Below are 27,680 nucleotides of genomic sequence, written 5' to 3' on the forward strand. Positions count from 1 at the left end.
ACTTTTTAATATGAACAGCTGATAACTGTTATTCTAAATTCAAATACGGATGGTGCTTTAAATCTTATCTAGCAAATATTTGAAGGTTTTGATCTTAATTGTTTTTAAAGTTGTCTTAAACGGAAGTTACAAGGAAGGAAGGGGAAAACCGACATCTTAAAGATATCACAGAGAAAATTTTTGTCACTGGTTTTTAAAAGGATTTTTTTGAAACGGATGTCGTGTTTTGTTTATTGGTATAATGCCTGATGGTACTGTCTTACTAAGTAAATACAATATAAAAGTGTTATATTAGTTATAGCATGACTATACACCAAAATTGAAACTACCGTTTGTAGATTAAACAGAACAATGTGCAACATTACAAAGCGAAGCATTGAAGCAAGTTCAACATTCTCTAAAACATTGAAATTGTTTATGAGTTTGCGGATTATTGAACTAAATATTTAGAAACATCATAATATTTTTCTTGTATTATGGCCTCCACTTTAATTGTTTGAAAGAAATTCTTCAAAACTTAGAATTAGAATAATATACTGTGCTATACTGTATAATGTAATACTATAAATGTTGGAAAGCGACCGGTTGAAGTACCTCCTTGAGTATGAGTTATGAGTCTTTGTAGTTGTTTATAGGTATGAATGTTAAATATAATACGGAACAAGACGGAAATTTCTTCAAAATGAAGACTGCTTGCGGGATGTATGCATCATGTAACTGTTAACGGGCCAGACAACGATTATCCAAGGAGGCGACGGTGCGGGGTACTTATGTGACTAAATGGTGGACATGAGTTAGACGTCTAGACGTCTTTGATTTATCTTTGAGTATATTTAAATCGTCAGTGTTGTTTGTATCGCCGTTCAAAAAATCGCTTATTCTTTTTTTTAAATAAAACAGGTTTTCAAGTAAATTAATAGTTTCATTTCCCAAATTATAACTGCCGCAATTGGTAAGATTCCTGGGAAATCTTGAAGCCGTTCTCTTTGGAAATCATTCATTTAAACGGAATAAAATACGAAAAGAAGTCGTTGATCCACGTTGGATTGGCAATCGTTCTGCAGTTGCTCGAAACATTTATTAATGTAATTAAGTAGAATTTGGACAAAAATATCGCAGCTGAAACTGTAAGGCACCAAAGATGGATTGAAGTAGTGTGCTTATGTGACTGAATGGTGTTGATTAGTGAGAAAGCTAGACATAGCAGTTTGGTTTATGTTGTACTAGATTTATATTGTCGGTGTTGTTTTGCATCGCTGTTCAACAAGTCGGCTTTTCTTTTCTCAAATGAAATAGTTTTATTATATTGTATTACTAGCGACCCGCCCCGGCTTTGCACGGGTGCAATGCTGATACTAAATTAAATACACTACAGAAAAAATATGAACGTTGTATATAAAAACATAGCGGCCCGCTCCGACTTTGCACGGGCATAAAATATATATGCCTATGTCACTCAATGAAAACATGATTAAAATCGATCCAGTATTTTTGGTTCATTCATTACTGCCCTTGGCCTGCACGCATTAAATTTGGAGTAAAACAATTCCTCTTCCCCTATACTTACTATGAAGATTTCCTGCTATCTTTGGAATATCTAAATTCATACAATTTTTATTACATTACACATTTTTAAACGCAAATTTTAAATTTGTAATATCTCCGAAAATATTTGTTTAATTTACATGCCGTAAGGAACCATATTGATCTATATTAATTGCACACTGTATTTAAGGTACTTAATTCGATAAGGATTAATGCCGTATTGCTTAAAATAGCTTCGTAAATAAGCCATTTTCTCACGTAAAAAGTAAACAATAAAAATGGTTAATGTGGGTTATCCCTAAAAGATAAACATATACCATCGCGGACTTTTTTGTAGACCTTTTTATGGTGTACAATACTGTAGTACATTAATTTGATCTAACTCGTAGGGTTAGGCAGCGTTTTTGCTAATTGCTAAATAAGCCTAAAAAAAATAGGTTAATTTACGACATCGCGTTAGAAACCTCTAAAATTAGCAATGTTGCCTTAGTATATTATGCATGTATTATACATATAAACCTTCCTCTTGAATCACTCTATCTATTGAAAAAAACCGCATCAAAATCCGTTGCGTAGTTTTAAAGATTTAAGCGCACATAGGGATATAGGGACAGAAAAGGCGACTTTGTTTTATACTATGTAGTGATGAAGTATTCACACCACTGACGAAGATGATTTAGGCGCTCTCTAAACCAAAGCTAAAAGGGATCTACTAGAGGTAACAGGACTATGCAAGATGTTAGTGTTGAAAAGTATTTATAGGAAGAACTCATTGATGTTTGAGAATAACAGTAGGTAGATAGAGGCCGTAACATTAAATACATTGAAATTGAGGTTTTTAGGCAGATTATTTTGAGAGAAAAAACATGGAAAGAGTTTTGATATGTATACATATAAAAATAATACCAATAACTACTAACGTTATATTCTATACAAGCATTCCAATCGGTCAATATTATGATCGCTCAGCTATGATTTTGATTATCAGAGCACCCACCTTAAAGATGTAATCTGCAAAGGTTATAAAAGCAATCATAATCTGGAACACACTAATTCAAAAACTGATATTGGTAGCAAAAAAAAATCAATATTTAATTTATAATTAAGATTTCATTGCGATATCTTTAATTTAAACATATTTTTGATGAAAACTGAAGTTAAACTCAACACCAACTATATTTTAGGTAGTAAACTCTAAGTTATGTAGTTTAAACTTTGGTAAACAAACAAATAAACAGTCTAAATTAAAACTGGCTCTTCCGCTATGGCTCACGGTACAATTATGTTATACAAGATCGTAATTATGAGCTTCCAAAGCAAATCGAATCCATCCAATGCGTCCAGTGGCGGTGAATCATTGAAAACATATATTCGGAATTAAAAATTAGGTAAAATTCAGCGAGTGAAACGGCCGGTGAAGAAGCCAGGAAGTGCTATATCCGTTGTTCTTTTTTTTTCGTGTTACTGTTACTGTTAAAAATGCATCTGATGTCTAGTTTAACATCGTCCAGGGTTCGCTAAACTTTATTATCATAATGTTCGTGTCGGTTTTATGTGTCTGGCTGAATCATTTCTTCCGTTAATAAAACACATATTAAGTCATAGTACAATCGTACTAAAATAGGCTACACATCTCAGTGAGTAATGAGTCACCGATTGCGTAAAATATTATCAAAGGTAATATAAATAATACATCACCATTTTCTTACCATTTCTTACATATTTTTCTCTCAAAGTCTTCAAATTTCTACTATACTCTATTAAAATTGTTGCTCCCACTAATGTTTCAATGTCGAATAACTTCACAAATGTCTAACTGAAAAACTGTATAGTGTCACAAGAAATACTATATATGTAATTTGTGGCAACAGTAATAAATGTTTTAAATGTATACTTCGAGTATGTCAGTTTAGAACTGTTATTATTATAGTCAGTCATCATCATCAATTGATAACCGACATTGGTAGGGGAGAGTGTACAGATATTATATGCAGCTATCGCTACCATAGGACTTCGAATATTCTTTTTTTCACCAAATTTTACCACTATTGATGATCAGTCGCAACCTCTCTCTGTCCTTCAAAATAGTCCCATCGTTTTTGTGAGACTACCACTTACGTCTTCCATCCAAAAATATCTAATTTGCCACATAAATCTATGAGGAATTCGCTCACCTTTCATTCGACAAATATGTCCTGATTGTTGCACCTTAATAACTCTAATAATATAATCAAATAACTTTTAACACCATCCCATTTAATTTGCTTCAAATATGGTATTCAAAATACTTCCTTCTGTAGTACTATTGATAGTACTATGACTTCTTAGTATAAAATTCATACCATGAAAGTTGTATATTTATTCAACACCAATAAAGGTACACTTTTTTCAAATATTCTCTAGCTAAATCTACATATGTTGTGAATATTAAAATTTAGTATAGTCGTTTTAAAAAATATATAGGCAAACATTATACAATAGAACTTTTTTGTTACAATAGTGAATAAGATAGTGCTTATATTAAAATTGAATCTTTGGTCTATAGATGTATAGGGTTTTTCAATTGATACGATTGAATACGTCGGCATTTACGATTATGATTAGTCCCCTGTATATTACTTGGCATTCTAATATTTTATAGAGTGAACAATAATGAAGCCAAATTAAACTTAAACTTTACTTTTTAACATATTTTCGTTCATAGCTGAATTATTAACTCTTAAGGTATATAAAAGTATGCTTTTATGACAGAACAAGCATAAATAACTGCGAAAAGTTTGGTTATAAATAATGTCATGTGTCAGCTCTCAAACGAACCGGTTATTTGTCCTGCTGAATAACTTCTTATTTACTATATAGATTGCTAACTTTTTGAATTATATTTTGTGTCATTTAGTCGTGCCGTGTTTGAGGTGATATATTTATACGATACCCTTGAGTTTTGAAGATTCTGAGGCTCTTATAAAAGTGATGAATTATCTTTAAAATAATTCTACTTCTACTATCAGAAATACACTACAAACGTTTCAATGTTATACTTAAAGCTTTCAACCATACAATGATAAATAATTGCTCAGTATTTCTTCTATATTAGGTTATTTTATTATAAGACTATACTTAGAGGGCACACATTAGGAAATACTGAAATAAATATATTGATAGAATAGATCATTCTATAGATCACCTGGGTTCCCTCTCATAGGGGAATTCCCGATAACGAAAGAGCCGACTATCTGGCAAGCAAAAGGAAGAGTCAATCAAACTGAGCTTTCTATTCAGTAAGAAGACGCCAAAACACATATAAAAACTCTATACAAAAAATTGGGTCAACGAAATTGGGATCTCCTTATGGAAAATAACAAGTTGTGGGAAATCAAGGGGGTTTTTCATCAATCTCCTAATATTAACAATCTCAAAAGGTTCCAATTGAGCATCCTTTCTCGGCTGCGAATAGGGCATAGCAAACTAACGCATGAGCATCTGTTAAAAGGAAGAGATCCTCCACAATGTGACGAATGCCAAACAACAGAGCATCAAGCACATCCTTCCGAAGTTTGAAAAATTTAAGGTACTGAGACGGCAGCTCGGAATGCCAAGGTCATTAAAACTACTGGTCCAACTCAAGCATTTGGATATGCTTTTTTTGAATATCATTTAAGTATACTTTATTTAAATATACATTGTAACTCGACCCTAAGTAGTCCAAGAAGCTTATGGGATTTTAAAATAATAAATAATAATATAGATCACCGAATAACTATAATTATTAGTAAAATGAAACTAATTTGAATAAAACAAACAAGTTCAGGTAGGATCAGAAGATAGGTAGGAAGAAAAACGTCGGGAGTTATTAAATTATATATGAAGATTGTGTTGTAATACCTTTCTATAATATATTAAATTAATTAATAGAAAAAAGTGAATGTTGATATAAAAATATAAAACAAAATGAAAAGATACTGACCAAACTCAGCTTTCATATAGTTTTATGTTTGCCCGGTTATCTCTGGGCGTACATTCGCTTGCTCTGGCTTTTGATATGCTTCAAAGGTTTTCAGTTCAAAGTTTGATATTCTCGTTATTTTGTACATTCCCCTTTAATATATATAGTCAACTGTTCTGTGAAAATTACAGTATGTTAAGCACTAAAAAATGGGTGTTTTATTTATATAGTCCCTTAAAAATAAAGAGATTTATGTTGAAATGATAGAGCTAAAAAAATCATATAATTTTTTTATATCCATTACAAAATATATGTTATATAAGGTAGGGAAGAAATAACTTCAATTAATCCTAATTCGTGGCTTTAAAGTGGCATATCTGTATTAACGTTTTCGTAATTAAGCCATATTGTAGCTCATTGGAAGATAACTGTCCATAACACATTCTAGATATAAAAGCAACCTTATTATTTACTTATTTAAACATTATTATAACACAATTTATTCCGCTTTTTTTATATTATATTTTATTCCTACTATATTTTGATTTTCTACTACCGAAAATGCAAAAATGAAGTTCAGGTTCATCGAAAATTGTGTGTATTTATGATGTTGAGTTCTTAAATTGAGCTGGGGAAATGTCCATGTTAAAGGTGAACTTCACCTTGACTTATAAATATAACTCGATATTACATCATACCTCACAGGCAGACATTTTATTGTCAAACAGGGTGACGAATACACTGACCTACATCCAATATATTCGGGTGTTCCGCAAGGCAGTGTTCTTGGCCCATTGTTATATCTATTGTATACAGCCGACCTACCGACTACTACAAACACTACGGTTGCAACATATGCTCATCACACGAGGATCCAACATCAGCCACGAGAAACCTCCAACTTCATCTTAACAAAGTCGAATTGTGGTTGAAAAAGTGGCGTATCAAAGAATATGAGACAAAACCTACCCATGTGACACTCAGTCTTTGTAGAAGAACTTGTCCCTCGATAAAATTGAATAATCATGAACTTCCGCAAGCAGAGAACATTAAATATCTGGCAATGCATTTCGATCGACGTTTGACACGAAAAACATATAGTGACAAAACGCAAACAGCTTGGGCTTAAACTAAACCAAATATATTGGCTGTTGGTTAATCTAAATTATCATTAGACAACAATATTTTGCTGTGTAAGTCAATACTTAGGCCCATTTGGACCTGTGGTATTGAACAGTGGAGTACAACTAGCAAATTCCAATCAGAAGTTCCAGAGTAAAGTGTTGCGAATCGTCGTCGATACCCCATATTACGTCTCCAATAAACTGATTCAGCGCGATATTCCCTTAGAGTGTGATTCGAAGTGTTGGATTGATGTACTCTGAAAAACTACTAGTGCATCCCAACGCACTTGCCAAACAAAAAGTTAATTATACGCGATAACGTGTAATGCATAGCTAAACGCAAAGTGCCATACGAACTGATTAATAGACACATAGAGTGAGATTTAATAATCTCTAGAATAAGTTAGAAAGGTCTAGAATAAGATTTAGGTTATAAGTTGTATAGCAAATCACTTACTGAAGCGTTGTTCTACATGTCAGGATAGTTATATTAAATAACGGAATTCATATAATAATAATTATCGGCCACGGGCACATTGTTGAAGTTCTAAGAGATTAATAAAAAATATTTAACTAATAATATAATTTAATTTATATATACAATAATAAATAAGTGCAAGGGTATGCAACCATATACTATGTGTTTATTTAAGACATTCGTTTTGACATGTTATTGTTGTGATTATTTTTATATCTTTTACTAAAGTCCTATAACAACATACCCTATGATATATCGACAGATTATGCTCTCTGGTCACGTAGTACTAAGTATTTCGATTACCCTTTTTTCTTCCTTATTCTGCTACGAACTTTTGTATTGAACCAGAAAGGCAAGATGTTATAATCATAAAATTTCCTTTTTAAACGTACGATAGAACATTATAGACATTTCAACGTTGTAAACATTTCCTCTTCTTTTGTATGGTATAATTAATGTAGCTACTTAAAATTGCTTTCACATAAACTGCATTGATTTATCAATACTAGCTACGGAAATGTATTCTATGCACTAAACTACATTACCAATTACATTCTTTAATAAACATGTTAATAATCGTAAACAATCTACATTAATTAATTTCTTATTATGGATGTAATATTTATAAGTGACTATAAATGCATTTTATGCTCCAAATAAGCTTATATCGTGCTGTTATTATATTTATAAATATCCGTTCAAGATTAATATATACTAACAAGCTTTACTATATATACATATTGCTATAAACAGTATATAAATTTTAACAGATCTATTACAATATAAATTAGAATAAGACTTCAGGAATGGATAAGATAATAATTAAAATAATTGGAAACATTCATCAAGATAATGGAGGATTTTTCAATAACGGCGAGTCTATGTTGAAATAGAATAAAAAGAAGCTATGTGTGAGATATTAAAGAAATTATTTTTTAGTAAGGACCTTATACTGAAAATAATATTATTCAAATATCTATCGCAGCCTCTCAAACTCTGACTTTTTCTTCTCGATAGCTATATCCTATTCATGTCATATATGCTCATATTTTTCAATTTGGGCGAAGTAAAATTGATGTTATAGTGTTCGCCGTTGAGGAGGTGGGAATGTAAAGACCAATAACGTCGATGACACGAAATCCACAATCAGCAATCTCTAATGTTTGTGAATTCATAGGCGAGTTGATATTGTTCCAAAAACGGTAATTACCGACAATAATTTTTATAAATAATAAAGTTTTATCATTTAAAATTATTGTCGAGTCATGTACTGTCATGTATGACAATGATCTAACATAGCTAACATTGGCTTACTAAACAAAACGTTTAAGACCACTAGCACAAGATTTCCTTATAGGCTATCAAAATTGACCCACTTTTATTGATACATTTTATTTTTTTATTAATTACATTTCACATTAGATATGCTTAGTATAATCTTAATCTACAAATTAATTTTTTACTACCGTTCTGTTGTGTTTGCATTAATACACAAAAAGGCGAGTACGGGATTAATACATCAATATGTATTTCCAAAAACCCAAATTAAATTAAAACTAAACTACTTAAACTAAATACACTTATACACTAAACAAGTTCGTGTGCTGTGATTTAGCGACCTTATTTTATCTGTTAAAGCGAAATCTTGGATCACTTCATCTATCCATTTGATTTCGATGTCATCCAGCAGCTATTCGTTGGTTACGTAGCGATAAGCATTGGTAATTAATTGCAGAACTTTATTTTGGGTGCGTTGGATTACTAGTTTGTTTGATTTAGTAGTGAACCCCATTTGTACCCCATTGGTCATAATTGGCTTTATGGTTGACTGATCTCTTTGATTTTAAGTCAAGTTGAGAGTATCTTCCGACAAACCAGTACAATTTCTTGATTTTGAGTCTAATCTGCTCTGATTTTGTCTATCATTATGTTTACAATTTAATCTACCATCGATATTCTAATTCTACTTGAAGAACCGGGCGTCCGTCAAGTAATATTACTAGTTTTTAGCCATACTCTTTAATTTATATCATCGTATGCAATACTAAGTTAACAATCATAACTATTATATTTTCCAGAAATTTAGTTTATCAGATAATTATTTAATTCCTTGATAATGTTCTTCAATCGCAAATTTTGTAACATTCGCAGACTACTCTGTATTGTACTCAATTCTACAATGATGTATAATTATAGTTTTATCAGAGAGGTGACAAAAGTGACATCAATCAAAACGGCAATCAATAAATAAATCGATTTAAAAAATAGCAAGAGCTGAACTGCCATCTTCAGATGAGATTCGAAGTGTTGTCGAAAACGTATAGGTTCTTCTAAGAAACAAGTGCGATTTGAAGCCAGCCATACTATGATCAACATAATACAAACAATAGTAGATAGAACAACTGCTGGTGGGATTCTGAGGATGATTCTTTGGAATTCACACAATCAACAGGAATAAATTTACTTATCAAGAATATAATTTGGATAACAAGGTCACCAGGCGAAGATAACTGTCGGTCGTTGGATTGACAAAATTTCATGCAAAAACTAAGAATTCGGGTAAAAGTATCACAATTCGGGCTATAACGCCACTAAAGGGGGGTTAAAGGTACTGAAGAGCTGCTAGATATGAACTTTCGCAATTAGAAAACACCCGTGCTTAGAAAAATACGTCCTTTCGCTGGATGTCTAACCGATATCATATTTTTTTCGTAATAATGTAAATAACCGCACTGACATATGCACGAACCAAAAACTAACCTCTTGAGCAGTTATATATTATAATATATATATTTAATGCCCATTAATTTATTTTAATATCCAACAGAAATGCTTTTTACCTACCACTTTGACATCGACACTTTTGAATCAATATTGACATGTTGACATCGAGATTCTTTGGTCACTGTCAGATTAATTAGCGCCTCTAGTGAAAGTTATTGAATATTTTTAAGGCAATAAAATATTTATGTATATTTGCTTTTAGCAAAATTTTTAGTTCCAGTGTATTCACAGAAACATTACTATGTGTACTTAGAAAGATCTTTTTATTTTTTTTAGATTTTCGAGATTCATAGGTGTTCTTTTTTAAATAACTTACAAGGGATATATAATCTGATCATCATTTACATTGTTTCCTACAAAAATCAGAGTAACTGCGACTGTTGAAAAAGCGTTTGAGTAAAAGAAATACTGCCCTGCAATATTCCTGGATGCTTCTCAAGCTGTTGATCGGGTTTGGGATTTGGAATTAATTTGTAAGATGAGCAAATTGTTATCGCGTCAAATTGTCAATTGCTGGAGTCATATCTTTTTGGCAGAAAATTTAGAGTATTGCACGAAATGGCGTTCTCGACATTTAAAACTATTTCGGCTCGAGTTCCACAAAGTAGCGTCTTAGAACCTCTCCTATATCTGCTCTATACTGCTGACATTCCAACAACAAAAGAAACACTACTTGGAACATTTGGTGACAATACAATGGCAAACATGTATGGAAGTATCTCTGCCTAGGACAGTAGAAAAAGTACAAGTGACAGTCAACAAAATCTACAAATGGACGAAAGATTGGAGAATTCAACATAATAGCTCCAAATCTGTCCACGTTAATTTTGCATTGCGGCGAAATAATAAAAACTTAATTATATCACTCAATGGATGCCCGATTCCTCAAGCAGAATCAGCTAAATACCTCGGAATCTATCTTTACGGTAGATTAAATTGGAAGCATCACGTTAGACAAAAAGCAAAACACATTAGAACCAAAATAAAACAACTACACTGGTTAGTTGGTAGATACTCTCAACTTGATCTAAAATGAAAGAGGTTGATTTAAAGGGACAATTATACAGCCAATTTGGACCTATGGGTGCAAATATGGGGTTGCACTAAAAATTCAAATCAACTTGTCACCCAACGCTGTCAAAACAAGGTTTTTCTATTGATTACCAATGCTTATCGCACGTAACCAAGGAAGAACTGCACGATGACCTGGAACTCAAATGGATTTGCGAAGTTATCCAAGATTTCACCTTGAAACAGGAAAGATTACTAACGTTCATTACTTACTATCATACTAACGTGGAAGCAATACAACTGCTGGACAGCGCGCAGGATGTCAGGAGATTGAAGCGAACCAAACCATATGAATTTATATAAAATGTATACCTTTAATGTAAACTATAGCTATAAGTTATTATAATTTTATCATTGAGGAATACATATTGATGTATTTTCTCGCACCCGTCTTGCTTGTGAATTAATCCAAGTACAAATGAAACGTGGTAATAAATTAATTTATAATTAAGATTGTACTAAGCGTACCTAATAAAGGTGCTATAAAATAAAAAAAATACATTGTTTCCTACAAACAGTCCAGTTTATGTACAGAGAATCCCATAACAAAAATCCTACGATCGCAACTGCCTGCTTCCAACAATGAAGTATGGTGGAGGTGCTGTTATGATTTGGGCGGGGAATATCAATCTGACAAAATATCCAGCCAACAAACATCTTCCCTAAGTGGCACAATCGCCAGACTACAACATAAGTGATTCTTAAGAGATTCTTAGTAGATTTCCATCTCTAACATATTATTAATAAATAAATATTGTGTATACGGTGTAAGGTGTTCATATTATTTTGCCTATCCCCTGTAGTATAGTAAATATAACCGTATATATAGTCTTTTGGTAAAAATAATCAGAAAAAATTCATTTTTTTTACTTTTTTTTACCAGAAATTTTTTCTTTACTTTTTGATATGCAAAAAGAGATAATTTGTTATTCTAATTAACATCACGTGTATAGGAAACGTTTCTACAACGCTTCGCTAAAATACATCTATGTTATATATTTCACTATAATGTCAACGTATATTTCTCTCCCTTTTGAGGGTAATAAAACATGACCGAAATAGTATTTTTTCTTCTCTTTGAGACTTGCATACAAAATAGTATTCTATATAACCGTAAGAAAGCGAAGAAACAACTCGATTACTCAACAAGGGAGGGTGAATAATGGGCTTCGTTCGTTTCGGGATTTCTTTTCCACGTCCGCATTCAATAAATATTATGGAAATAAAAATGTTTATTCCATTATTAAATGTTAACACATGTTGTGGAAATATTAACACATGACAAAATAATTTTTCCTATATTCAACAGTATTTTTGCAGTTACATTACAGTAATTTTTGTCGTGTCTGTGGTTTTCCAAAAGCCTACAAACTCATGTCATTTCCTTATTCAGCCCCAATTTATGTGTTGAAGAAAATGAGACAGTGTGATAGAAGAAGTAGTCATCCAATCGGAGTTCAGTAATCTCATTTGAGTCCTTGATTAGTCACAAGAGAAACTAAAATGTCTGTAGTCAAGGTTACGTCAAGGGAATTTTGTGCAGAATGATGTCAGAACCTCTTACAACCTTGACATTGGTCTAAAGATAGCAGTCTCATGATTCTTGTAGATACAACCACTTGGTAGATTTTTTCAACGACATAGAATTGAAATGTCATTAAAAAAAGAACAATCACACTTCAAGTAACTGTAGGTCCAGTCCAGATAAACCCTCGTTGGTAAAAAGGGAAGGTTGTTCAAGAAATTTTTTTAAAAGCAAAGTCTTTTGTGGCCTCTTAAAACTAGTAATTAAAAGTGGATCTACAACCTCAAGTCTAAAAAAGTATAGTTTAATCCATGGATGTGTCCACCTCGAATAAAACCGTTACTGTAAATGTTTACCGATTTCACTTGAACAAATTGAACCACGTATTGTTACAATACTCGACCACATGTTTCAACTCTTTTGCAGAATATATTACAGTTTGAATTGGAAGCTCTGTCGCATCTAGCGTACTCACCAGCTATAACACCTTCTGATTACCACTTGTTCAGATCGATGCACCATGGTTTGGCTAACACAAGGTTTTAATATGCTAAACTGTAAAAGGTAATATAGTTCAAATTGACATCGTTCTTTCGATACGGTAACGCTATGTTATCAGCAAATTAAAAAAGTATAGCAAATTATAGTGATAAAAAAAATGTTTTGATGAATGCATTCTGTACCAATTTTTCTCAAAGTATGTTTTTTAAGCGAAAAAATTTTTAGAACACATTAAATCACCTCATAATATTTGTACCACCTGATATATTATCTGAAAATGTATAATAATTGAATAAAGCAAAGGAAACGTTTTTTTAATGACCATTTTTTAATTTAGAACTTAGAGAAGAAATAATTGTAGCATATTTTTTATAGGGGTAATTTTAAGATAAAACCCAATTATGCCTTATTAAAAAATTTGCATTAGTATTTTTTCAAAAAATATTAATGAAATACACGACATGAACTTTTATTTATTTTCTTGATATAACATTTCATAATTAGTATGCCATAAAAATAACATTCAAGATATATAAATAATATATTCGAACCTTCCTGAAAGCCTCCTCATTAACTGGAAGTACAATGGCAACGACTTGAAAGCCACTTATGTTTCTAACTGATTTCGTTACTCTTTTCTTTTCGCCGAAGAGCATATTTAATTCTTTAACGGTGCTCCCCAAGCCATTATTCATTAAAACTATTAAGTAAACATAGTAACAGATGTTTAAAATGCGATTCAGTTACTTTTCACACTTATTCATCGAATAAATAATCGGAGATGTCAAATTACCATGAAAATTATTTATTGTAGGTTATTCAATGTTACTATAGCAATTACTAGGTGTATTAACACTTAAGTTATCGCTATATTAGATTTTTCTTATATTACTAGTGTGGATTTATATCTAATCGAAGGAAATTGTTATTTTAAGTTGAGTTGAATTGAGTACAATGATAGCAGATACATATCAATCACCAAATGAGCTCACTAAAAATTAAAAAATAATCAGATTTAAAAAAACATTTTAAAATAAAATATGTACATAATAATCGTAATAAATAGTACATAATAATGTAATTATATATACTATTATATATTTATATGTAAATTTTTGGGAATTATCATTATTTAGGGTTTATTATTAAGTTATTTTTGAGTTGTTTCGAGTTTATTTAACATTTTTTGGAAGTTTATTTTAATTTTTTTTTTCGGTATTTTTTTGTAAATTGTATTTCCCAATAAAAAGTGACGTCAGGTTGATACCACCGTGTCAACATGTCACACCATGTCTGCGTACTAGTAGACTAGTCTATAAAGTTTTCTTTACAGATGCTGATAATAGAAATTTAAACTAAACAGTCAAATTCCTCGAATGATTATCGAGTGAGTGGACAACGTGAAACTATTTTCTTTAGTCCTTTATTGACTTGTCTTTCCAATACTTTAAGGTTAATAATGTAATTTTTTCAGCAGCAGTTTATATATCAAAGCATTATTAGATCAACTGGGGACTGAGAGTTTTTCACTATAAATAATTACTATAACTAATTTTCTGTGTTTAACTTCTATTAAAAATAAAAATATATATTCAGTAGGATAAAATAAGACTGTGCATATAAAAGTATAATTTTACATTTATTATTAGTAGTAATTAATTTAGTTGAAAAATTATATGAATAAGCCAATAAGAAAATGAAGAAGACCCGTTTACAGATAATACCATTCATGCGTTTCATATAATCTCATGAACTGTTAATTATATCTGCTTAAGTCCGATTGAAATTGATGTCAACATTCGTAAAATTAGTATAACAAACTTGGCAAATGCATTATATTTCATAAAAAAATAATGCTACACAAAAAATTGTTTTATTTTTATATGAAGCTAGTTTAATAATAACAGAAAATGTTCCGAGTTAAATACATCTTAACATGTGTATTCTAAGTATTTATTATATTATCCTTCTAAGGGTGTGTGTATGGTAACTTGAGTGAGCTAGTATAATGACCTTTAGGGCTGTTTAGGGTCCAACAGTTATCTATTATAAAGCAGATCAATACAGAAGGGATTATAGACATACCTAATATATATAGGTGGTATGAGCTTTATATATTAAACTCTATTGAAATATTTTAGCATTATATATAAAAGTATGTTCCGGAATGTGTTAAGGTTGCTCGAAGAATTATGCTTAAGAAACTTGACAAACCGGCAAAACAAGTTGAATCTTACAGGCTTATATCTCTACCTGCGATATCAAAATTATTCGAGAAACTACTGTTAAAATGTATTAAATAATTTTTAGAAATATCAGATATCCAGTTTGGATTTCGCAATCACCACTCGACAATCGACCAAGTGCACAGACTAACAGCGGTTGTTGATAAGGCATTCGAAGAAAAGAAATATTGCCCTGTTTCTAGAAGCCCCGCAAGCTTTTAACTGGTTATTGCATTTGGGACTAATCTACAAATGAGCAAATTGCTACCGCGGAATTACGGCCGACTTCTAGGATCATATCTTTTCGAAAGAAAATTGAAAGTCTCGCATGAATGGGTATTCTCAACACTTGAACCTATTTCGGCTGAAGTTCTACAGTTTTGGGGCCACTCCTGTATCTGCTCTATAGTGTTGATATCCCAACAGCAAAAGAAACAGTGCTTGGAACTTTTGCTGACGACACAGTTACCATGGCAAAATATATATTTCTGTCGAAGGCTATAGAAAAAATAAAAGGAGCAGTCAATAAGATCTACTGGTTAGTCTGAAATCAACTAAAGACTGTAAAACATCAAGAAATTACACCCAAAACAAGGTTTTACGATTAATTACCAATCCTTAGCTCCAACGAAAAGCTGCACGACGACATCTATCCATGGATATATGAAATTGATTTTGCATTAAAACATGAAACAAACCACACGAACTTGTCGCGAAATGACAAGAAATCTGCGTAAAATCTGGTAAAAATGCATAAACAGTAAAGACAAAGTATCTCGCATTTTAAAAGAACAAAAAGGAGTATGAGAGAGATATAAATAGAATGAAAACTGGTCGAAATATCTCAAAGCTGGAAAAGCCAACAGATACAAGAAGTTGTCAGAGAAGAGAATCACACTGGAAGCAAAAACAAAAAGCAACTATCAATCTACAATACAATAAGATGAACAAAGCAATCGAAACCCACATATAGAGACCGATACAGAGCTGGAAGTGTAGTAGTAATGGTAATATACTAATATTTCAGACATCAACACTTAAATATTTGACGGCGTTACTCGAATGATGAAATGGGTAAAATGCGAGAATAAAATGCAGAATTTTTGAACATGATGAACATGGGAAGAATTCAAAAGCTTGGATATTTTTGGGATGTATGAATTGAAGCCAAGAGACATCGGCAGACGCTTGGTTATGTGTCAAATGATGTTTCAATGACAAAATCGGAAAGGCTTTTTGAATCGTATTGTTACTGGTGATAAAAATCGGATCTATTACTATAATCCAAAGTAAAAAAATTAAAAGATATTATTTAACTGTTATGGGTTCTTTGCGTTGCTTCAAAAAGGCGGAGTTATGAACCGGTAACGCTTTCGCAACCATCCGATTTGCCTGATTTAACACCGTGGGATTTAACTATTAAACTCAAAGGCTCTTACTTTTTAACTTATAAACAGAATACTTTTATTTTAAACCTTATTATATTGATGAAAACTAACACAATTGCAGCAGACGAGAATTCCGAAAAAGGTAATTATGTAAACAAATAATCCAACCTTCTTTTTTTTTGATCCGTTTTTTTCGGTAACTTCTCTCCCACCATTCGAAATGCCTCTTCTTCTGCACGAACATCACTCTCCGCTCCATATTGACAACTGTTCGTCGCGCCTATCTTCACCACAATCGCCGTCCGTTCGCTAATAATTGTAACCACGTCCGCTTCACCGCGAGAGCACACGCACCGGCCGACCTATCGTCGATCTGGCCACAACAGCCGCCAACTTCGATGCCTCGAAAATCCGTTCTTAACCAGATATGGCCGCACACTGATAGTCCTGCACCTAATTGCAGGTTTTTCGTGGAGCCGCGATTCCTTGTTCTTATTCCTCTCTTTTTTACTTTATGCTTGGTGAGTTAAATGGACTAACGGGTCATTCATCTGAACACGCCGATGATGGTAAATAATAAATAATACGAGAGTTGTACGCCGATCGAGCTGAGAGCAGGTTTGCCGTATGGTATTTGCTCATGTCGTCCACGATTTTCGATTGTTGTTTTACGCCTTAATCGAAATTATTGATATTAAGCAATTAATATTATAAATTAGGTCGTTCGCTGATATTCGATCGCTTTTTGCAATTTTCTTCATATCATCGATATCATATCTTCATATCAATCAAATTATATTGAAGTAATTTACTGACGTTAATTATAACTGAAGTAACGCTTCTTAACATCAGTCACAGAATGAATAGATAGTTCAAATGAAGCTCCTATTGAAAACGCTAGTTATAAAGGTTAGTTCAAGATTTTTAGAAAAATTATAATGCTATAAAAGTCATTACTAATATCATATAACCTTAGTACAATTTTTTTTATTTTTGTTATGCACTATAACTATACTGACACGAAGAAGATCGTTTAAGTAAGTGATCTGCTGTACAAAATTATAATCTAAATCGTATTCTAAAGACTATTCTAACTTATTCTGGAGATTATTATATCTCACTCTATGTGACTATTAATCAGTATGGTAGTATGCGTTTGAGCCTACACACTGCACTGTCATCGAGCACATTTAACTGTTTGGCGAGTGCATTGTGATGCACAAACAGTCTTTCAGATCACTTTGCACTAACATTTTGAATCACACTCTTTATGGATTCTAAGATGATATCGCGCTGAATTAGCTTGTTAGCTTTATTCTGGGATCTCTGAAACATAGCTATGGAGTTGCTAGTGTAATATGCTATAGTTGCTAGAGCCATAATTCAATACCATAGGTCCAAATGACCTAAGTATTGACTTATACAGCAAATCCTTGTTATCTAAGGATAATTTAGATTTACGCCCTATCAGCCATTAGAGAAGGTTTAGTTTAAGCCCAAGCTGTTTTGGTCGGCAATATCGTGGTATTCAACTGGTCCTCTCATTAGCATCATTATTGGCTCTCATCTCATCATTAGCCGGATTACTGGCAATGAATATCTCGACATCGTCAGTAATCAACTTTTTACTATAAGAAGCGGTGCTACCTAATGCACAACACACAACCAAAAAGGTTCAATGTTGGTTTGATGAGTATCGGAATATCATCAAACAACTAAGGTAGTTAGGGGCTATCACAATCACCAGGCCTCAGCGTATTTGAACCGGAGTTATAGGGCGTTTTAGAGCAGAGAATGAGAAGTAGATTTTAATCTGCATCATTTTCTTGGAAATTATTCAGACATTCTCGGAATATATTCCGCGATGAATTGCAGCTATTTTAAAAGCAATTTTTTTGTCAATTTGAGTCTGTATTAATAAATAAACTAATATAATTATATGGATTAACAGGTCAATTGAAAAGTCCCCGGACTACCATAGTAAAACTCATTTTTTTTGCAAAATTAGTTCTTTTATTCAACATAATTCCCTTAACACTGATTATAACGACCCTCCAACTTTTCGATACCATTTCTGTAGTACGATTTGTCTTTTGCTTCAAAATGGGCCTCAGTTTCAGCGATCACCTCTTCATTCGACGAAAATTTCTTTCCATCGGGCATTCTTTTGAGATCTGAGAACAGGAAATAGTCGCTGGGGGCCAGATCTAGAGAAAACGGTGGATGAGGAAGCAATTCGAAGACCAATTCATGGATTTTTGACACGGTGCCTTGTCTTGGTGAAGCAGCACTTTCTTTTTCCTCAAATGCGGCCGTTTTTCGGCGATTTTGTCCTTGCTGTAGTCCTTAGTGTACTGCTCCGATTCATCAGTCTTTGTTTTTGATCAAAAGTGAGCTCGCGCGGCACGCACTTTACACAGAGCTTTCTCATACCCAAATATTCGTGAATGATATGATGTACACATTCAGTTGATATCTTTAGAAATATTTCGTTCAATTTCAATTTACAGTCATTCAAAATTATTTTGTGTATTTTTTTAATGTTTTCGTCGGTAACAATCTCTTTTGGGCGTCCACTGCGCTCACCGTCTTCGGTGCTCAATTCACCACGTCTAAACTTAGCATACCAATCCTTGATGGTTGATTTTCTACTAGTAGCGCCATCTATGTGTCAGGCCGGGGACTTTTCAATTAAATTGTTAAACTGAATACAAGTAGCATTAACTGTATACTCTTTTGTAACCGATTGTTAACGAGAACTTTAACTTTATTTAACGATACTTTGTTTAACCGAAGAATTTCGGACACATTACACCAGGTACTCTTTATTCGGGTTCCTGACGTAAGATGCGAAAATATTGGATCAAATAACCAGTGTCTGCAGCAACGCTTGTAAAGTCCCAGAGCTTTCATGACCAGTATAGTTTCTCAGTGCTCGTCTACTTATTCTTACAGTAGTGGATTTTCCATTTTGTTACAATCGTGACATATTGCATGGTTCCTGTCGTCTGCAGTTTTCTTATCTGAATACTTCAATAAAGAAGAATACGAAAATCTGCTTGTTATTTTCGACCCACATGTAACCCTTCTTATCCTAGATAACTCTATTATGCCCAGATAATCTATTTCCTTCTTGTCCCAGATAATTTCCTATAATTATTTTCATACATCTAATTTCCATAACTCGTATTTGAAAAATAGAACCTTTCTAAATCTACACAATTGCTATTTTTGCAATTTTGATACAATGCTCAAATATACATTTGAGAAATTTGCAAAAATTGACTATCCGTAACGGAAATTTGTTATTCTACGCTATATACAGGAGACGGACAAAATAATATGACAAATCACCTGATATATACACATTATTGCTTTATTAATAATGTACTGAACTACCATGTGATTTTAAAACAGCTGTAATCCTATAGTGAATATTGTCTGAATACTTTTCAAGAGAATATTGTGCCATTCTTCCAAACCAAACTATCCGTCAGTTGCTTCAAACATGTTGAAAATGGAACTACTTACTTTGTGCTCTTAAACTCCCCATAACGGTTCAATTATGTATTTGACGATTGAGCTGGCCAGGAAATATGTTTAATGATATCTGATGCTCTTCTAGCCAAGACTGGACCTTTTTCGCTGTGCGTATGGGCCATGAATCCAAAAATGTTAGTTTGGTTGAACTCCCGTGTTACTATTTTTGTGGAAACCGTATTACTTAAGTCATTGTTGAGTTCTGGTCTCACTATTACCGCAACCTTTTTAATGTTTGTCGGTCTCTGTCAGTCGACTTTTCGGTTTCGCCCACTATTTCTCTTCACCAATTTTATGTATTCTGTCATTTCCGTAGATATTGTTGCGAGATAACAACATATAGTCGGTTCAAAGTTATTTTGTACATACGTTGTAGGAATGTTCGTCTGGTCGGTCGGAATGTGTGACTGTCGATGCGGTCGTTTATCGAAACACTCACTGCTATTTTGTGGACGGAATTCGCACGGGAACTGAAAACACTAGTCGAATAAAAACTTGTTTATTTCGATATTGAATGATACATGTTGTCGACAGGAGAATGAACAGGATATTAGGTTAGGTAAAGGAAGTACGGTAACGATGTGGAAGTGGTACTGTTACAAGGGGGTAGAGAAAAGAAAACAGAGCTAGACGTCGTCGTGGTGGTCTTTTATAGCCGGGAAACGCATGGTATCAATCCACCGGCGTTGCCAACCTTTGAAATCACTGTAGGTAAATGCGTGGTGGCCTAAAGGGTCGTAGCGGTCGCTACAACGTCATCTAAATTCGTGACATCAAAACGTAGCGATGTTGCCGCATGAATTCTGAGTTTTAGTTCAATTTGGCGGCTTTGACTTACAACCAAATTCTAATCTAAATAAATTAATTGAACAAAAATATTATCAAATATAATTTATTTTAACATTATAGTACATATAAAAGCTACAGTTAATTTTACAGCCACAATAGTTTATAGGTTAGAGTTATAACCTCAAATGTAATTAGCAATGCAATAAAATATAACATATAGTATGGTTTTCATATTATTTTGTTTTTCCCCATGACTCAGATATGTTTTAAATTTATCTTCAAGAATTACAAATTTAGAAATGATAACCATTATTCGAAACCCATTCGACATAGCATTCTAATCATCATTTTAATATGTCCCAGTAGCATGTTCTTTCAAAATAACATGAAATCGTAGCAGTGTCAAGAATTTAACATAAAAAATTACAATATCCAGCTTGTACTGCAGTCAGATGTTTTTCTTTCTTTCTTTAATTAATTTCTTTCTATATCTAGGTTATATATTACCTTTCATACACATTTTCTACAGTATCCAGCTGAGTTTAAACTAGGTTTATATAAACTTGTTAAGCTGGTATAGTTAAAAATAATATTGCAACACACCTAATTGCGCTTTCTACACCTGTATAGCGCTAATAATATTCACGACAACATGAAATTCATGTATCGCAAGAAAATATATCATTGAGGACAATTTAACTTCGATTATGTAATAAGTTTTAACTTATTCGTTTATATTTGGATCTAAAAAATGATCTTCATAGGCTACTGAAGGAAACAGTGTTGAGTATGATCTAGATTTTGACCAAAAAACACAAGATATTTTTTTCTAACATCTAACAAGTTCTTTTAGTAGATAAATTTCTCTGAACGCAGATCTTGAAAAAGATTGACGATACAAAGACAGACTGTTGCCCCGGAATTCTCTTTCTGACTCCATTGAAGCACTAAAAGAAAACTTTAGTAGAAAACTGAAAGTTTCGATCTTAAACTTAATTTCAAGGCAATAAAAGAAATCAAAGAAATGAAAGTGTATTATCTTATAATAACAATATGACTGAAAATACTACGTAATATAAATATGTCCATGTCAATTTTGCATTTTGACGAAAATACATGGGTCATCATACATGGTCAAGTTTAGAGTACCTTTCACGTTTTTTACGTAGAGTATAATTACGATAACTTTAGGTAGCGATATACCAAATTCCAAAATGATTTTTTCTTTTCTTGTTGGAACATTGGCAGTATGTAGGAAATGCAGTTCTAGATTTTCCAAGATATTATCCTACGAAACTCCAGACGAAATAGGTTTGAATATTGAAAATGCTGCATGATGCAACACGCTAAATTATATTTCGAAAAGTTATGTTTATTAATGTGATCCATCGAAAAGCGATACCAAGGATTCTGGGATGAAGGCATAATGTGCTGATTACTATTGGACCCTAATGCGTGAAACAGATTCCAGGCATTGTAAAAGACTGAGCTCAATCTCTAATCATTTCAGATTTATACTTTTTAATTCAATAAATGGCCATTGAACAATGAATTTATTGAATATTTTCAAAATTAAAACTAATTTTATAGAACGGGTTGCTGATTTGGATTCACCCCCCCCCCCCATTTTCCTTATAAATAGCTTTTGGTTGCTCAAGTCCAAAACAGTGTATACTCGTGTAACTTAATCTTGTCGATTATCAACAAATTATATGAATGACTTGGAGCCGTCTTCTTTGACCTAACTGATGTCTTTGACAAGGTATAGCACGAAGGCTTACTGGTGAAATGCATTCGGTTAAGTCTGTCCGATCACTTAACCGCTCTTAGCAAATAATGTCTCTCCGGATGATCGTTCCAGGTAAAGATTAAAGATATTTTCTCTAACTGGAAAATCATCGTCACAGGAGTTCCACAAGGTTCCCCCCTGACACCTGACACCTTTATTTAATCGTTTTCTTTCAAATATCCCTAAGAGACTACAAGTTGATGCAGACGACACTGCTTATTTTGCTTCTTCAAGAAGCATATATTGTATAGCACGACATATTAGGCAGTCTCCAGAAACAACTCTATGGGACTGTCCATTGGTTACATCTGGAGGTTACAAGTCAACCCAGAAAAACACAGGCCATTTTCCACAAGAAGCGTTTCGCACCGAGCATTTCGCGCCTTTAAATCGAGAACGCTTAAATTCCATGGTCAGAGGAAGTCATCTATCTCGGTCTTCTCTTCGATTGGAATTTCCAGATTCAAAGGTACCTCCAGAAAGGTCAATGCTGTTGTCGCCAATCCTGTACAAGATAGTGGTTCGATCAGTCGTTCTATACGGCTCCAGTGTCTATCTCAAATACGTCTCACCGAGTCAGATAGAACGTCTTCAAGTTTTTTAGAACAAAATTCTCAGTAGAATAATCAATACCCCCTAGTTCGCCAGGAATAATCAAATTCATAGAGAAAAAGTCCCCCGAGTTCACGATTTTATATCGGAGCTCTACTCAAGGTATCACCACTTCGTCTCTCGGATAATAGATATATGTAGGTTTCAGGCAAAAAAAACATAAAAAATCATTGTATTTAACAAACCTATAACAATCTGTAGTCTATCCAAAGTTTTTTTGTACATACGCCATCAAAATGTTTAATGTATGGCCTGCCTGCAATTTGTAAATTTGTTTTAGAATCAGCCAATATTTCCTTCTCATTTTATTCTAGTTAAAAGGAGACACAATGCTGTCTGACTAGTTCGAATGTGTAACCGAACTAGCCTGTCAAAGTCGCCCGGTTGTCAAATGTTTGCAAAATTCTTCAAAACAGTGGTGGTAAGAGGTTATAAACCGAAAACTTGATCTTAAGGCTTTGCTTGTTTTGATAAATTTCAAATCGCTACTTATTATAACTCTGATTGAAAATTCCGAAGCCAGACAGAACAGACTACGTCTCTAATCAGTTACTTTTAAAAAGAACGAGATACTGGAGGCCCCCTCTTGCCAGTAAAATTCGTTGGAGAGGTAAGCATTTTTACTAGGTAAATATTTTTTAGCGTGTTGCTAAACGTATTGCACTGAATATTGCATACACGCTCTCAAATATCTAAAAAAATTAAAAATATGTTCTGATATAATATGAAAATAGTGTCCCTAAAATAAATTACAGTTGATAACAGTATTTTGATTTAATAATTTTATTTAGTTTAGAATTTTGTTCAAAGCCAAAGTGAACTAAAACTCAGAGTTGATACGGCAACATTGCGGCGTTTTAACGTCACAAATTTAGATGACGTATGTACAAAATAACTTTGGATAGACTATATATCAATATGGCATACATGCAAGAAGGCTAAGAATCTCCTATGTTTAAATGTTCGCCTGTGATGTTGATCCGTGTCATTTTTAGGGTTTACTCGTGATAACATGTTTAGGCTTAAATTTCTTCTATAGTATTTTTTATGCTCAATAAATTTCCCGTAAATCCGTAAATATTAACTTATACATCTAATATATACACCTAATAATTATCTAAAATAAATAGTTTTCTTTAATTGTACATATATGAGGCAAACAATTATTTTAAGATCGATTGGGTTAATTGTATATCATTATTACCTCATAAAGCCGCTTGAAATGCAGATACATAATGGTGATTAGTGATTCGAAATCTTCCTCTTACCATATGCGGTTTTTTCATGTCAGTTAACGGTAGCGCGGCGAAAAAACAAAAGACGTCCGACGTTAGATGGCGAACTGATGCAGTATTTATAATTAATTTTTCTTTTAAATAGTCGTCGACCTAATTACACTTTTTCTAGCGGTAATGCCTTTTCCATCTGGCAAATATAAGCGGGCAAACTTTCAATTATCGACGCGGTTGCATATTAGCAACTACTAAACAACATCGTTTTATGACGTTATTAAGTACGTCTATAAAATATTTTAACGTTCGGAAACGACAACATTAAAAATCCCATAATGAATATACCGTGGAATTTAGTTCCATATTTGAAATACTGAAAGCTGCGTATATATCAATTTAATTAAAATTGAATACAGTCACATACATAATATTATTTGCTCAGCGTCATTTAAATAATTTGGTTTCTTTATATTAAATATATATTTATTACACAACAATGTACATGTACTTTTGAGAATCTGCAAGATCTATCTGAAGCGTCCGACAGTAGGCTAATATCATCAAAATGCTCCATATTCCTTGGTATATTTTCCCCTTCTCTTTAATATACTGGTAAAATCATTCACCTTATTCTGACGAAACCGATTATTCACTCTGGAAAGCCACCAAATACCTAAAACGTTCATGTTTACACAGTCCACTTATAAGAGAAAAGAAGAAGCAAAGCAGACCTACAAAAAGCTTCAAACCAAACGAAACTGATATTGAGTATAATTTGCCGAACATAGAATATGAAAATTCGCCGAGTCATCATCATCATCTCATTTCCCAAAACCTGGAAAATCACCGATCTTGCTGCCACCAGTAATATCTAAACTATCTAAAGTATTCGAAAAACTTGCGCATCAGTCTGGGTTTATTATTCCACAATTGACTAGGTACGAGAATAACAGATGTAAGTTGAAAAAGTCTGTGAAGGTAAAAAGCTATCTTCAGCTATATTCTTAGATGTAGCACAAGTCTTTGATAAGATATGGCATGACGACCTTGGTTATAAGATTTCCTTTATAATCGAACAAGCTTTTATCAAAACTTTTATTGTTCCACCCTTAAGTTTCCCCAATTGAGTCGCTGCACTACACTTTATTGTTTTATCACCCTTGTTTTCCTTCCGATTCCTAGTCATACCAAACCGAGATTTTATCTTGGCGATCTGCTCCGATAAGAGTACTCAGATGTTTCATTCAATTCAATGATAAACAGTGGCACGCAACAGTATCATCGCGTACATTTAATTGATGTGCTTTAACTGAATACCTGCCATTATTTCGAACATCAGACCGTTAGAAGATTGATTATATTAGACTCACGAGCTATAGCAAGAGTTTCTGAATTATGCGTAGCAAAATGAGAAAAAAAAAAATAGACCCTGAATGGACACCAACTTAGAGGCTCCTGGTGGGGCCTTCATTAGTACAGTAGTGACGGCGATCTCATTCCTAGTTGGAGTAAAGGTCTTACATGAGGTCCCTTTATGTAACTGGAAATTTTCCCACAAACCAAGAGCATTATTTTGGAGAACCTGAAGTCGATATATCAACAGTAAATGTTTTTTGAAAAAAAATGATAGCTGAAGACCTGATAAATGTTTAATAGCATAAAAAGTTTCCATTTTATGATGTATATATCAAAGAATAAAACCTAAAAACTAAACTCATAACACACAATAGAAAACACAATTATATATATATATATATATATATATATATATATATATATATTCATGTATATATATATATATATATGTATATATATATATACATGTATATATATATATATATATATATATATATATGTATATATATATATATATATATATATATATATATATATTATCATTGTTATATATATTTATGGCCTATGTTATACGTGTATGTATAGTGGCAATAGGTTGCTGTTATTTCTGTTTTCGATGTTTAACAATGAGGAATCAGAGTGAACTTCATATTTGACAAATAAGGTGCAAGTTTGTTTCCACAATGCATATTAATTCTTTTCCTGTTCCTCATAAATCCATATTTTCAACTTTCCATCCATTTTAACTAAATTGTAATATTAATATGAGTTTTTTAACATAATCCACGTACATAATTCCTTTTGTGAGGTTTCTGGGCCATCCTGCAGCCCGTATACCGGATTCACGTGACCCTTTGGCCTCTTGTTTGATTAATCCGCTTAACAACTCGAACCGGTAAAGCTTACTGAACTATTTGAGCAACTCTAATTGTTGTGTAAGCATAAAGGTTTTGTATATTGTGACAAAAAGGAAAAAATTGAAAAACGTATGTTAATTTATGTTTACTGTTCATCTGTTTCATTGATGGAATCAATACACCTTTCAACAATATATTATTTATTTTTGTACTATTATCCTTTATTAAATTGTAGTAAATAGACATTATGTTATTCCATTTTAAACTATAATTTGACGGATTTCTTCGAAGGGAGCTGTTAGGATAAATAAATTTACCTTTACTTTCAATTTTAATCAACAAAGATAATTACGAAATATAATATATTTCAATATATCTCGACATGATGTTATCTATACATAACTATTGCATTTTTCTATTTAATACTACAAGATAAAGACTGATTCTTAATTATTCTTAAACTAATGGACTAACGGGTTGATTGGCAGAGTGGTCAAGCGAGAGGCGGTCCTACTTTTGAAATAGTAGGGGTTGGAACCCTGCTGGAACATGTAAATATATGTTTATGATTGTTTACAATTGTAATTGTTCATAAGACAAAAATCATCACATCAACATCGTCATGCTAATAACCTGGCTTGACGTTGACGTTCTTACCGGATATCTTATGGAATGATCTTACAGATGGTTATTTGCGACTCAGTAGTCTTAACGGCAAGGACCCTGGTTCAGAACCCACATTAAGCAGTAGATCCAGATAAACTCCAGTAAGTAAAAAGGAGACTAAAATATAAGAATAATAAGTATTTTTACATTTACTTTTTGAAAAGTATAGATTTGTGTGTCTTCATATTGCCTTACCAGTGTGGCTTGAAATATACCATATATTTTAGTTCTTATAATTTCTGAAGATTGAAGAAA

At 32.7% G+C, this 27,680-nt stretch overlaps 2 protein-coding genes across 3 annotated transcripts in view; one reads left to right on the top strand and one right to left on the bottom strand.

Annotated features, from left to right (window-relative positions):
* jv (javelin) overlaps positions 1 to 16,937 on the bottom strand; it is a 155,900-nt gene extending 138,963 nt beyond the window's left edge. The window contains exon 1 of the mRNA XM_076413361.1: positions 16,753 to 16,937. Within this exon, the coding sequence (XP_076269476.1) occupies positions 16,753 to 16,799 (47 nt within the window). The 5' untranslated portion in view covers positions 16,800 to 16,937. The remainder of the gene's footprint in view (positions 1 to 16,752) is intronic.
* The window catches only part of MCU (Mitochondrial calcium uniporter), a 204,944-nt gene that overhangs the window by 160,697 nt on the left and 16,567 nt on the right, over positions 1 to 27,680 (top strand). The window lies entirely within an intron of this gene.

This window comes from Rhynchophorus ferrugineus, unplaced genomic scaffold, assembly GCF_030347505.1.
Source record: "Rhynchophorus ferrugineus isolate W39M unplaced genomic scaffold, kcgeb_rfMv2 rfM9, whole genome shotgun sequence".
NCBI classification, from domain to species: domain Eukaryota; kingdom Metazoa; phylum Arthropoda; class Insecta; order Coleoptera; family Curculionidae; genus Rhynchophorus; species Rhynchophorus ferrugineus.